The sequence below is a fragment of the Natrix helvetica genome, assembly GCF_964273705.1.
Source record: "Natrix helvetica genome assembly, chromosome: 4".
Classification (NCBI taxonomy): Eukaryota; Metazoa; Chordata; class Lepidosauria; order Squamata; family Natricidae; genus Natrix; species Natrix helvetica.
This window is the reverse complement of record NC_138550.1, coordinates 33386288-33400434: the sequence shown is the minus strand read 5'-3', so window position 1 is coordinate 33400434 and position 14147 is coordinate 33386288. Positions and strand designations below refer to the sequence as shown.

General features: G+C 37.3%; 1 protein-coding gene across 2 annotated transcripts in view; it reads left to right on the top strand.

Moving 5' to 3' along the window:
* The window catches only part of ABI3BP (ABI family member 3 binding protein), a 139210-nt gene extending 125063 nt beyond the window's left edge, over positions 1-14147 (top strand). For both annotated transcript variants that reach the window (XM_081953296.1, XM_081953295.1), the window contains 6 exons: positions 2511-2619; positions 7600-7679; positions 8255-8284; positions 9778-9942; positions 11135-11257; positions 12613-14147. In XM_081953296.1, coding sequence (XP_081809422.1) covers positions 2511-2619; positions 7600-7679; positions 8255-8284; positions 9778-9942; positions 11135-11257; positions 12613-12728 — 623 coding nt within the window. In that variant the 3' untranslated portion in view covers positions 12729-14147. The remainder of the gene's footprint in view (positions 1-2510; positions 2620-7599; positions 7680-8254; positions 8285-9777; positions 9943-11134; positions 11258-12612) is intronic.

Sequence of the window (14147 nt, the reverse complement as noted above, 5' to 3'; positions counted from 1 at the left end):
ATTTTGATTTTTAATGACTGCACATTCACAGTTCACTGTAAATTGTTCTGCGCAGCACACTCACGTAGCATGTGTCTGGTGCGCGGGGGTTGCGAACCAAAAGTAAAACTGGCAGCAACTCACCCCTGGGCAGGGTGACTTTCTCCCGAGTAGCCTCGCAGACCTCCTTTGAGCTTGCCTCCACTCTGCTCTCCATGCCCCTGGATCAAGTGGGGGAGGCAGCTGTGCCTATCAGCACCACTGCTTGTCTGCATCTGATCATCATCTGTGTCTGTGAGGGCAGGCAGCTCTCCATCTGGTCAACCACCTCCCCCAATGCCTGAGGGGCCTGGGACAGCATTGTTCCCAACCCCTGGCTTCAAAAGCCATTACAAAATCGTCGTAGCTTTCATCAAGTGATGAGAGAATAATATAAACTTGGTGCTGCTCTGAAAAAATTAACTCTTTCTCATGTAGCTCTTGAAACATCTGTTTCATGTAGTTCAGATGTGCTGGCATGTTACCACCCTTGGTGAGTCGTGTTCTAAAGAGTTTTCTTGTAATATTAATATGGGCACCCACAGAGTCTCGAACATATAGTTTCTTTAAATTGTCCCAACATTTAGCAGCAGAATTTTCACCTCGGATATGACTCAGTTGTTGGTCAGCCAGTGTGAGACCAATAATGCATAACGCCCATTCATTCCTCCTCTGGAACTCTGCAATCTTCTTTGCATCATCATCATCATTTGCATCCCAGGCAGTGATATCCAGTGGGGTCTGTACTACGTCCCATAGTCCTTCACTACACAATAGCACACTACATTTTGCGGACCAGGATACGTAGTTAGTGCCATCCAGCCGGGTGACCAATGATAAATTCGGAATTTGGCCTTGTGCCATTGTCCCAGGTATATCTGACTAACCAGATATTTGCAAAACTATAACGTGTAGCAACTCAACTCTCTTAACGCTGCAGCTGGCACTCTGGATACACTGGGTACACTGGACCCATAACCAGTGTTAGGGGTATCTCCATTGGGAGACAGAAAGTAGCGCAGCAGAATGTGCAGCTAGAGAGAAAGAATGTTGAGTCACAGTTCACGTTCCAGTCATCAAGCATAGGACAAGCAGAGAGAGAGTGAGTGAGCTCTCCTGACTCCCTCTTATTGTAAAGTTAATTACAGCTGATAAGTACTTCCACCCATTTAAAGTAACAACGACCATTTATTATTGTATATAGATATATGTTGCCTATCCAACACTAGAAGTATACTCCCAACACAGGTCTCGGAATTTGCAGTATGCTGCGGCCTTGCGGAGCGCCGCAACGTACTCGTTAATTGACTTGCCCTCCCTCTGGTTTCTGATGTTAAATTCATGCCAGCGAACGTGCTTGGATGGCTTGGGCGCATAGTGGGTCCTTAGCATCTGCGGACCAGGTGACTGATTGTAGCAGTGTCGGCTCAGAGAGGTCTTTCGCTGTCTTGAACAGTTCCCGGCCACAGTACCCAAGGAACATGTTCTTTTTGTGGCCTTCATAAAGGCCCATGAGGTCGTTTGCCTCGAGGAAGCAGTCAAATCGTAGCATGTACGAGTCCCAGTGCTCGGTGACTGGGTCATACAGAGTCGGTGGGGCGTGCATGGCCATTTTGTGTTCAGAGGGTGTTTTGAGTTTGCAGCTCAAAAATGGCTGCTCGAAGTCCCGCTGAGCTCCGGGCTGGATGTACTTGCTAGATTGCTAGGCTCTTTGGTTCGCCTAGTTGCCTTCCAATCCCACCTTCGTCGCCAGTGTTAGATTGGGTAATGGATAGGCACACACAGGCTTAACAGTAACAACAGCTCTTTATTAAGTACAACAAATGAGAACAATCCAGCGAAGGTTGAGTCTGACAGCAGCCCTTTTATAGGAAGCTGTCAGACCCTTCGACCAATAGGATTAAACCTCTGTTCCCACTGAAACAGAGGACCTTGGTGGAAACCACTGTAGTTAGAGCAAGTATCTAACATGGATGATCTCCTGTCTCCTCTTATCCTGAGACGTTCTGAAGAGCCACTCTAATAACTGGTTGTTGTTCTTCCCTGCAGTTCTTGGTTTCACTTTCATGGAGACATCTTCAGTCCACCATTCCTCCCCAAAAGCCCTGTGTGAAGATATTATGAATTGTGTTCATTTTGATTATAATTAAACCAATGTAATAGGCTAAATAAGTTGAGGCAGTCTGTTTTGATCACTTAATTCTGTATTTATTTCTACCATATCAATTTTTAAAAATTATGTGACATTAAATAAGGTTATTTGGAAATAATGTTTTGATATATTATTTCAGAATTAATTTATATTAACTATACAGCTAAAGGGATTTTTTTATTGAACTCACTGATAAAACATTCTAATTTTTTAAATAAATCTACTTTGAACTATATTTTGTTTACAGTGGGAGCGTGAAGGAACAAGATAGACACCAGATAAAGAACTTTTACAAAACTGAAATGATGTAAGTAATTGAACATGATCTTCTTATTTTCAGAATATAAAGTTGTATCAACAGAAAATGGAGGCACAGTTGGAAAAGATACATCCATTATAACCACAAATCAAACCCATTCTACAGTGGAAAATCTGAAACCTAATACAAGGTGATGTTATTAAAAGGGGTTTTATTATAATAAGTCTGAATGAACTGATAATGATTGTGGCAGTATCTGAATTTAATTCCTGTTGCACTAATCTTACATCAGGAGTGTCAAACTCGATTTTATTGAGGGCTGCATCAGGGTTGTTTGACCTCGGGCAGGGGGGCGGGGCACTCCCAAGCTCTGTTTTTGCTGGCAGAGGCACTGCAGGCCAGTCCTTCGCTGTTTCCAGAGCAGCCCCTTGGGCCAAATCTAAGCACCCCATGGATCAGATCTGAGCTCCGGGCCTTGAGTTTGACATCCCTGGCTTACATCATATAACAAAAACTCAATACAATACAATGGAAGGCAACTAAAAAAGAAGCATTTGAGAGACGCCAAACCTAATCTTCTTTCTTTAGTTGCCTGTTGAAATATCCCTTCTTCTTCAGATAAGTGGCAGGTTCTTTAGAGATAAATGCAAAAAGATATAGAGTAATTTGGAGATATGCATAGTAAGAGTAATTATATATCTACATTGATACTAATGATAATTAAGGACATTTATTTTCTTATACTGGACAGCTAAAACACTGATAGAATATTATTAACTGTAAAACTGGGTGCTGTAAAACATAACTTCAAAAGTTCTGACTTTGGGTTTCTAAGATCACCAAATGTTTTTTCCCCTATGTCCATAGTTTCCTGGATGTCAGTTGTCAATAGGCATTGTAATTAAGTGTTGCATATCCATCCCTAGAGCAATATAACGGAGTGAGCTCCCTTTACTTGTCCCAGCTTCTGCCAACCTAGCAGTTCAAAAGCACGTAAAAAATGCAAGTAGAAAAAATAGAAACCCCCTTTGTGGGGAAGGTAACAGTGTTCCTTGAGCCTTTGGCATTTAGTCATGCCGGCCACATGACCATGGAGACATCTTTGGACAGTGCTGGCTCTTCGGGTTTGACATGGAGATGAGCACCACCCCCTAGAGTCAGGAACGACAAGCACATATGTGTGAGGGGAACTTTAAATGTTAAAGTTTATGGGATACCCATTTTGTATGGTATTTCTTTAAAACTCTAGCAGTTTATTGCTGTTCGATTTGCGGTTTGGGGTGGGGTTTTTAGTTTGGTTTTGGTTTTTAGACATCTGGTTTGCTGGAAAATTCCATAAGCTTGTTAAAGACACTGTCCTGATGCAGGTGTTCCATTCTCTCATGGCAACAGAAACCAATAATCAATCTGTATCACTGCTCTGTTTGGCTTTTTCCCCCTTTGGGTGAGGAATATTTTGGCTTTAAAACTTGGAAATCTACCAGAAATATTTTTCCAGTGCTGCAAAGTAAGGAAAAAAGTAAATCTTAAGACTTAACTAGGAAAAAGAACTAGAAAATACAAAATATTTTGCTGAATAATTCATTCAGTTTTCTTCCAATTATTAAATACTGTTAGAATTAGCCAGATTTATCTTGACAAACATTCAAAAACAATATTACATGTTGTGGATTTTCATGCTTGGGATGACTTAGTCTTTCATCAGTTTCTTTCATCTGGGAATGTGATGCAATTAACAAATAATATCTAAAATCTTCACAAAAACTAAGATATGGTTGGCCAATTTAAAATAATAGTTGGATTCACAATAAATGTCATGCACTACCAATTACCCATGACTAGTATTATACTTTGGCTGCAATCCAACATATACATAAACATTCTTGAGTCTTTGTTGAAATGAACCCTTTGCAGAATAATCCATGCTGGACAATATGGCTGAATGTTCAGGCATACTTGCATTCAGATAATATAGGGAATTATTATTGTTGACATATTATGATACCATGGATTCCAGGCCTAGCAGCAAGCATAATAATTCACTACCTGGAACCATTGGTTAAGATTTCTCCACATTGTTTAGGTTACTCCATTATTTCAACAGAGATATTCTCAAGATGGCCTTTCCGAAGAAAGGTTCTATCAACAGAGCCTTCTAAGAGGAAAAAGAGAACCTATCAGCCACTACAAAGAGAATTGGTCCAAGTAAAGGAGGGTGCCCTTTTTAGCTGCCCTTCCTGAGCAATAGAAGAAAAGTGAGTCAACATCAGTTACCAACATATCATACTGATTGGTATTGTTGGTCTCCCACTGATATCCATCGATACCTAATTACTCATATTGGACACGAAAAGAGACCCATTATAATAGTCTGCCTACTTGGTCTGTCTCATCACGGCCAATATTCAAATGTTATTCATTATTAATATTATTTAGAAAGATTTTTGGAAGCCATTGACATGTGTAGGTTTTTGACATTCAGAGCTCAGTGCCTATTCTGTTGAATGGGGTTGGCCATATCTGCACTATCAGATTGCCTTGTCATGAATATAAGCCACCAATAATTTCTGGAAAGAATGAACATCGTCTTCTGCTGATCTGTATCTCCAACAAACACAACCTGCAACCATTTCTGCTTCATATTAAAAGTAATGTTTTCCATTTTGTGTTGATGTGGGTTTATTTGCTGCACCACACTTGGTTCTAGCCAAACTCCTGCACTTTGGCTCTCATACAGAGGCAGGAACAACTTCCATCTCATTTTCCCAGCTGTTCCTCAAGTACCTCTGTGACAGATGTAGCATGTAGCCTTTCTCAGCTGCATGCTCCTTATGAGGTTTGATGTGCAGAATGTCCCAGCTTTGAAACCTAGCAGATTTTGAATCCAGGGCATTCACCTGTCGAACAATTGTAATAACTATGTAAAAATGGGGAAATAAAAAAGGATTTTATTTGAAAGCTAATTATACACTATCTACCAGGCTAGAATCCAGGAGACCATGAATTCTAGTTTCACCTTAGCCATGGATGACAACTGGGTGACCTTGGGCCAGTCATCTCTCTCAGCTCAACCCAACTCACAGGGTTGTAGTGAGGAAAATAGGAAGAAGAAAATATATATTCACTGCCTTGAGATATTTGTAAAACGCAAATGTAAAAATAATAAAGGTAGGATACAAATAAATATATAAATATATGCCATATTTCACTTTATTTTTATACACACTTGCATGCACGTACGTACGCACGCACGCACACACACACACATTCAGAGCAGATTTTTCTTAAACCAGTTTACAGCTAAACCACAGCAGCACAAGATGGAGCAGGATCAAGGATTGTTTAATCAATTATGTACAGTACTATGAAGTTAGAGTTAATTCCTCATGACCACATAGATTTTCTCCGTGAACACTTAAGTCTAACTTGGTCCTTCGGGTTTTCCAAGGTGTACCTGTTGCCACTGTAATGGTATGCAGTGCTTTTGCTGCCAGTTGTCCTTTTCTTCTCTTTCTTTCACTTTCACTATATTACGGTCTTCTCCAGAGAGCTAGGTCTTTGCATACATTTGTTAAGCAACTATTCAAAGTTACAATGGTGCTGAAGAAATTGACTTATGACCAGTCGTCAAACTTCAGGCCATCAACTACCCTCAGGACATGCGATAAAAATTTGGACAAGCATTTATGGTTGCTCTCCCCTGCTGCCACTTCAGCTGACTTTTGTTCTTTGCCTAGGACCATAATGGCGAACCTAAGGCATGTGTGCCAGAGGTGGCATGCAGAGCCCTCTCTGTGGGCACATGTGCCATCACCAGCTGCTCTTTGAATTTCCGCCGTGCGCATGTGCACCAATCAGCTGGTCTTCATACGTGCATGTTTCATTTTTGGCACTCGGTGCCGAAAAGGTTCACCATCACTGGCCTAGGAAAAGGCAGAAGTCCCAAGAAACCAGGCAGGCACCAGGGAGCAATGTGGACAGGCACTAGACAGCATGGGATTTAAGGCAACACAGGGCTTGCTGTCCCATGGGAGTAGCTGGTTTTTGCTGCTGGGCAATACTTCTGAGACTTGGAAGTCTCGCTGGCTCTGGATCTGAAGTAGAAGTCTCAGGACAGTGGTTGTGGGCTAAGACTTCTGAAAGCTGCCACAACTGAGGAGTGCCATCTCAAGTCCCCATGCCATGACAAATCCCACAGTTCCTAGTGCCCACCTGCAATACCTGCCTTTTCCCACATCGCTTTCATGTGAGATCCTTGCTTCTTCTATTAACTTATTTGGTTGTGGAATTACGACAACAACTGGGACTGCTGGATATCAGCTGCTATGCAATGCAGTCACATGATATACATAACACTTTACAACTGTATCATTTAGCTATGGTAATCCCAATCTCAATGCCCACACAACTTGAGGACTACCTGCAATGTGTCTAAAGCAGTAGTACTAGCACATAGATTTTTATACCACTTCACATTGCTTTGCAGCCCTCTCTAAGCAGTTTACAGAGTCAGCATATTGACCCCAAAATTTTGGGTCCTCATTTTACCAACGTCGGAAGGATGGAAGGCTGAGTCAACCTTGAGCCATTGAGAATCGAACTGCTGGCAGTCAGCAGAATTAGCCTGCTGACTGTGCCATCACGACTCTAGCATGGCAGTCTGAGCCTGTTAAATTGGGATTTCACTGAGAAGTTTAAGGATATAGTATATTTCACCTTGAACCTGAAAATTAGATGGGAAATTGGGAATGAAAATCTGATTGCTTTACTTTGGACCGGTCACTCTCAGCCCATCAACTCACAGGTTGTTGTGGAGAAAAGGGAGGAAAGAAGAGATATTATATATATTTGCCACCTTGAGTCATTTATAAAAAATAATAAAAGCAGGATAAAAAATATTTTAAAATTGTTTTAAGGGTATTTAAAATTATCAGTTTGAACAGTTTTTTGTCTGTCAGTTCTCCAGATAAAATGGTGCTCAGGGTATTGTCATTTTCTTAAATATGTTTGAAACAATGTATGTTGCTAATTTTTTAAAAATTGCCAAACCATATTGAGGTTTTAAATATTAATGTTACCTTAATTATACATGCCAATTACATGTTTCCTATTTATTTCATACCACATTGTAAATTTTAAATACACTTTGTTTTATTTATTTTCTTCGTAGCTATGAATTTGTTGTGATAGCTAGCAACCCTCTTGGGGAAGGTCCAAGTAGTGAGTCAAAACCATTTAGAACTGAATCGGGTAAGAATTTCAACAACTGCATCCATTAGATATAACTCTCCTTTAATTCTTTACAATTTTATAGAGGAAAACAAAATAGAAAGTTATAATTCTGTTTAGATCAAAAAATAGCATTTGAACAAACTTCACAATAATACTTGCTTTAAACTGGAATTCAGAATGAACAATTAACATTTCATTTATTAGTACAAACCAATATTGGGATGATGTAAAATTTCTTTAAAAAAATAAAATATAATGTTTTAAAATTCCATAAAGTATTTACATTATTATATAATGACCATTTTAATCTCATTTTGGATAAATAAGTATTAGATAAATACTTTTAAACAGACCTTTCAGTAGTTTAAACTCAACTATTTGTTTTCAAACAGATTTGTTTCTAATGTCAAACAACTTTCTAATTCTAAAAGTTCAGGCTAATTATATAAATATTTCTTTTTAAAAAGTTTGTTTTATAATTCCTTTACTTTATGTATAAAACTTTAGGTAGAAGGTTGGTTTGTTTCTTGAACCCTGATCTTTGTGCTTATACTTCTCTTTCTGTCTGCTTCCCTCCTCCTCTTTCTTTACAGCTGACCCAAGAGTAACAGAATCTATTTCAAGTAAGTTTTCTTTACAATTAGCATCCTTATTGATACCATTTTTGAGATTGCATAGTATACTGTTATATGGCAGAAAGGGTTTAGAAGAGAAAGGCATTTTGCCTACTTTTTTTTTTACAATCTGTGCCTTTTGGAAATAGGGTGGGCAGCTATTGGAGAATAGTTTCTCTTGAGAAACCAAATGAATAGAAAATAGAAAATAGTAGAGTGGAAAAGACGACTATATTTGGTCAAGTGTGATTAGACACCCAAGAAATTCATCTCTGATGCAAAAGCTCTCAATGTATATGCAAAGTAACAGAGTAATAATAAACATAATATGATATCAATAATAGGGGGTAGTAGGAAAGATGAGAAGGATAATAATAGTAATAGTAGTAGTAGTAGTAGTAATAATAATAATAATAATAATAATAATAATAATAATAATAATAATAATAATAATAATAATAATAATAATAATAATAATACAGCCCTACCACATGGGTAAATATACTTAGATATAAAACAGTATGATGAGGATTAGGTGTTCAGCAGAGTGATAGCACAAGAGAAAAAAACTGCCCCTCTGTCTAGATGTTTTGGCATGCAATGCTTTATAGTAGCGTCCTGAGGAGTTGAAATAATTTATGTCCAGGATGTGAGGGTCTGTAGATGTTTTCTCAGCCCTCCTTCTAATTTACACAATATACAGTTATTCAATGGAAGGCAGGCTGGTTGCAACTGTTTTTTCTGCAGCTACAACTATCCGTTGGAGATTGTATTCTTCCTGTTTAGTTGCTGTACCAAACCAGATAGTTATTGAAATACAGATGACCGACTCAGAATTCTTCTGTGGAACTGTATTAACGGCTCCTGGGACAGTTTGAACTTCCTAAATTGACGCAGGAAGAACATTCTTTGTTGTACTTTTTAAATGATGGTTCTAATGTCAGCTATCCATTTCAAACCTAGGAGATTATAGAACCCACAAATTGCTGATACTGTGCTATCAAGAGAAAATTAAGCAATATTATTCTGATATATATTTATCTAGCTTCAATTTTTTTCTCCCTTAGATGCTAGACAATATGATTAGCTTATTTGTTCATTCATTGAATTTGGAATCAGCCTTTTTGACATAAAATAGTGTGTAGGGCAGCTAGCAATTAAAAAATATACAAAATCATATGATTAACAATTGCATAAATAAAAATAAAATAAAAAAGAAATAAAGAAATATGAGAATTCTCAATAATCTTTTGTCTTTGTATTTCTTTTTTCCTATTTTAGTAATTTCTTTGTTATTTATTATTTTTGCATTTAGTTTCTGTACTTATATTTTGTATTTACTACAGTGTGTGTTTTATTTTCACTTATGATAAGAAAGGGGAAATAGAATAATGCTAATATTCTTATACACTGCTTTTTTACTTAAATATTCTGTTTATGTCAGATGTACCTATATTTGGGCATATATTATAACCAAAATCTCATTTATTGTTTTCTTGCAGTGGGGAAAGATGCAATTTGGACTGAAGTCGGCTTTAATTCTGATGATGACTATTCTGAATGTAAGGGGAAACAGTATGTCAAGAGGACTTGGTACAAGAAGTTTGTGGGTGTTCAGTTGTGTAACTCCCTTCGATATAAAATTTACCTCAGTGATTCACTTAAAGGTATAAAATCAAAATTTTCTTAATTGACTATTAACAAGTAAGCATGTAGAGTAGCTATTTATGTGGCCAGCACAGGGTATCACTAGATTCAGAAATATGCCTGGACTTAGATTTCAGACAAAGCAATTTTGTAGAATTGCACTAGATATTTGTAAGCATGATTGATAATTCTAGGAATGTTTATGAAGTGTGACGTCAAAAAGTTTGTAGCCATCACCAAGGTAGCTTCATCAGTATGCAGGCAACATGAAACGTCGTGGTAAACAGTACGGAGAACACAATGAAACATCATGCGTCTCTTCTTAATGCTGGCAACCATTGAGTAACTTTGAGCATATATTATTCTATCCCTCAACCCAGGATTCTTGTGGGAATGCGCTATGGAAAAGTCTAACATGTTCTTTTTAGATCAGTGTAGTTATATAAACATATAACAGATCAATGTCAACTGAGAGGCGGAAATTTTCCAAACTGAAGAGAAGCATTTGAATGCCTCAGAACCTATGTTGCTTTGTATGCAGTAAATATCCATGAATTAATCATCTTCCCTAGTTTAGCATAGTGTTTATACTTGTGTAAAAATGCCGGGAAGAGTTTAGATCAGGGTCTTTGCTAAAGACTGGTGGAATTTGGCTAACAATGGCAACAGGGACTGCTGGGATTCATGCGCTAAACCAGGAGTGTTATTGAGGGCCTCATCAGGGTTGTGTTTGACCTCAGGGGGCTGGGGTGGGCATGCCCACGGTGGGCAGGGCCACCTCAACGTCACTCATGTTGGGGGCTCCTGTGGTGGCATGAAAACTGCCAGCAAAAACAGGCTCCTGAGCTCCGTTTTCATCTGTAACTGCCTCTTGCAGCCCTCTGCCACCAAAAACAGAGCTCGGGAGGGCCCCCCGCAGCTCTTGCAAGCTCTGTTTTCACTGGCAGAGGCACCGTGGGCCAGTCCTTTGCTGTTTCAAGGATGGCCCCAGATCTAAGTAGCCCAAGGTCCAGATCCAGCCCCCAGGCCTTGAGTTTGACACCCCTGCATTAAACAATGTGGTCATGGTATGAAAGTCTAACAGCTCTTGCTCTTGCTATCTTACCACTGATAGAAATTCTGCTGCCAATTACCATTGTAACCCATAGCCTATTTGTTCTTTAGTTGATTGAATTGTAATCATATTCTAAAAGTGCTTCTAATATTTTCTAGGCAAATTTTATAATATAGGAGATCAGAGAGGACATGGAGAAGATCATTGTCAATTTGTGGATTCATATTTAGATGGAAAGACAGGGCAAATGCTTCCATCAGATCAACTGCCTTCCAAAGATGGTATGTTTTAAACCGAGGATAATAAATGGACTCTTGTATATTTCCCACCTTTAAATGTAATACAGAGTTGTCATCTTTGTGATGAAAGTAGAAAAAGAGTCAACTTTGATACAGTACATACCTGACAACTAAGTACACTTTCATAGCCATGTTTGTTTATACATGTATATGGAGACCCAGTTCAAATCCTAGGGCTTTCAGCAGCATTAAAAAAATAAAATTATAATTAATACAAATTCATTAAAATGTATTAAAAAAGAAAATGGCAAACAGAAACGAAAACTTCTCATTTATTCACTGGAGACTCAGTTCATGACTCAGAAGTCCAAAGGGGAAAAAAACCTACTCTTAACTGCCTACCTAAAGGCCTATAGAATTGGTGCCAACTGTATGATGGGGGGAAATTGTTCAAAAGGGCAGAGGCTGCCCACAGAGGCTGTGTCTCCTGGATCCCGAACAATAACATTGTTTCAATGAAGGCACCATAAGTGCACCTTCCCTGTTTGGAACAGGCAGATACCCTTGGCAGCAGGTCGTTCTGAAGCCTAAATTACTGAACTTCAAAGGCAGATTCTCCTACAAAGCTTTACGGTGCTCTATCAGATTACTCCAATTGCGAAATAGGATAGGAACTGAAAATAATATGCATGAGTATTTCAGCAATGTCAGAAATGACCATCCCAAAGATTATAAAATTAACATTGCGTTGGCAGAATGTCCTCTTAGAAGGAAAGCATGTATAAAACTGTATTTTGCTAAGTCAGTCTGCTTGATGATTTTCATTTGGCCAAATTAATTTAATGGTCTATTAAGAATAAAACTAGGTTAGAAACACACCACTATACAGAGGTCTTCATTCATGTTGACATACACAATCTCAATTTCATTATTAATAAGCAAATCATTACTATTACTATTTCAGTTATTACTAAGCAAAAATCAGTCTTGTATTGATTTTAATATTATCTCCTAATCAACTTATTGCTCTTGGCTTAAATTCTGGCCTCTCAAGCACTACCTATGCAGATATGTATCTATTGTATTTACTTAACATTTTGCGTCTTGATGAAAATAAAATTAAAAAGTGCACCCTTAGGACTTGTCCAGGTAATACTGATCTGTAAAATAATGTTGCTATAATTGTGTATGAACCTGAAAATTACACTGTACAGGAAGCCATTTAAAATGTTGGTTTCATAACAATTCTATATGTGCTAAAATGACCATATGTAATATACACCTGTAATTAAATTTTACTTAAGAGTTCGTATGTTCAAAATAAAAATGCAGCTACTTAATATGTGTCATTTCCCCCATTTTCAATGTTTACTAAATGTTGAACTTCTTTTAACTAGGTTATTTTAGAGCTGTTCGTCAGGAACCTGTCCACTTTGGAAAAATAGGAGCTGGAACACATAATACTTATGTTCATTGGTATGAGTGTGGAACTACAATACCTGGAAAATGGTAGAAAATGGTAGCAGTTATATTGCAGAAAGAAGTATCATAAATGGATGTCTTGGGAAGCTGGCTCCCTAATAGTATCTTATATTATCTACTTATTGTAAAAGGTGTAGTTTATTTTTTACTATTGTTGTGATATTTTGAGGCACCTTTACTGAAAAGCGGATAAGAAAAAATATCTTCTGAATTTGTATTAATGTATATTGCCAATGGTTACATTCTACTTCTTTTCAAACATACTTAAATTATTCTCTGTTAATTCCTGCATATTTTTGCCACTTTATAAAAAATCCAATCCAATTGAAAAGTTGCAGATTTTATTTGAGCTTTAGATAAAACTGACACTCTGATTTCAGATTTCTTCAATTAAAATATCATTCAGGAAAAAAGAATCATGTTAATTGAACTGATACCAATAACCTTCTACTATCATAAATATCTTTAATATTGTGCAAGAGCTCCTCAACGCAAGGGAGATTGGTACAAACTTTTATTCTGCACTCCCAGTATACATTGGATTGTAGCAACAAACATTTATAAAATGGCATTAAAATTAGTTGTGTCAGAAAGTTCCTGATTTTGATAGCATTTACTGGTATTACATATATATATATAAAAAATTTAATGTATATATATATATATTACTGAAATGGATGCTCTATTTTTGTCTCCCACCAGAAATTGAATTAGTTCATGGTAAATACACACACATATAGTGGTGAGATTCAGCCAGTTCACACCACTTTGGGAGAACTGGTTATTAACTTTCTGAGCAGTTTGGGGAACTGGTTGTTGGAAGAAAATCATTAGGGCAGAGAACTGGTTGTTAAATTATTTGAATCCCACCACTGCACACATACACACACATTCAATTTACAGACGGGAAATATATTGCTATGATGAAATAAAGATGCAAAAGCCTTAATATTTTATATGCCATTTAAACAGACTACATTTCAAATAGATTTTCCTTCTTTAAGTACACAGCAGACTCAAACATTTTACTTCTTGAAGCTGTTTTGTGGGAAATGTGTATATTCAGATTGGCACTGTGTAAATCATATCCAGAATGTAATCAGTTTTTTCAGTTAAACATGGAGAAATGTGGCCTAGTGTGTTGTATAGAAGACTGACAAAGCATATACAAAGTACATGTATTTACAAAATGTTTTGTATGATATAAAACTGAAGAGTAATGTGATCTGCTTTATAAAATGGAAAATGAAGACTGTTTTTGAAAATATTTCAGCTGTTCCCTGCATAAAATGTTAAGTTTGTATTACTTAAACATTTAAACACTATAAAGAGATGTAAGTTTTACTGTATACAAATGTAAGAAACATAAGGAATATCGGTTTGGTTGTTTATAGAAAATATAAGTACACTGCAGGTACATTGTACTCTTAATAAAATATTTTTAATCGTT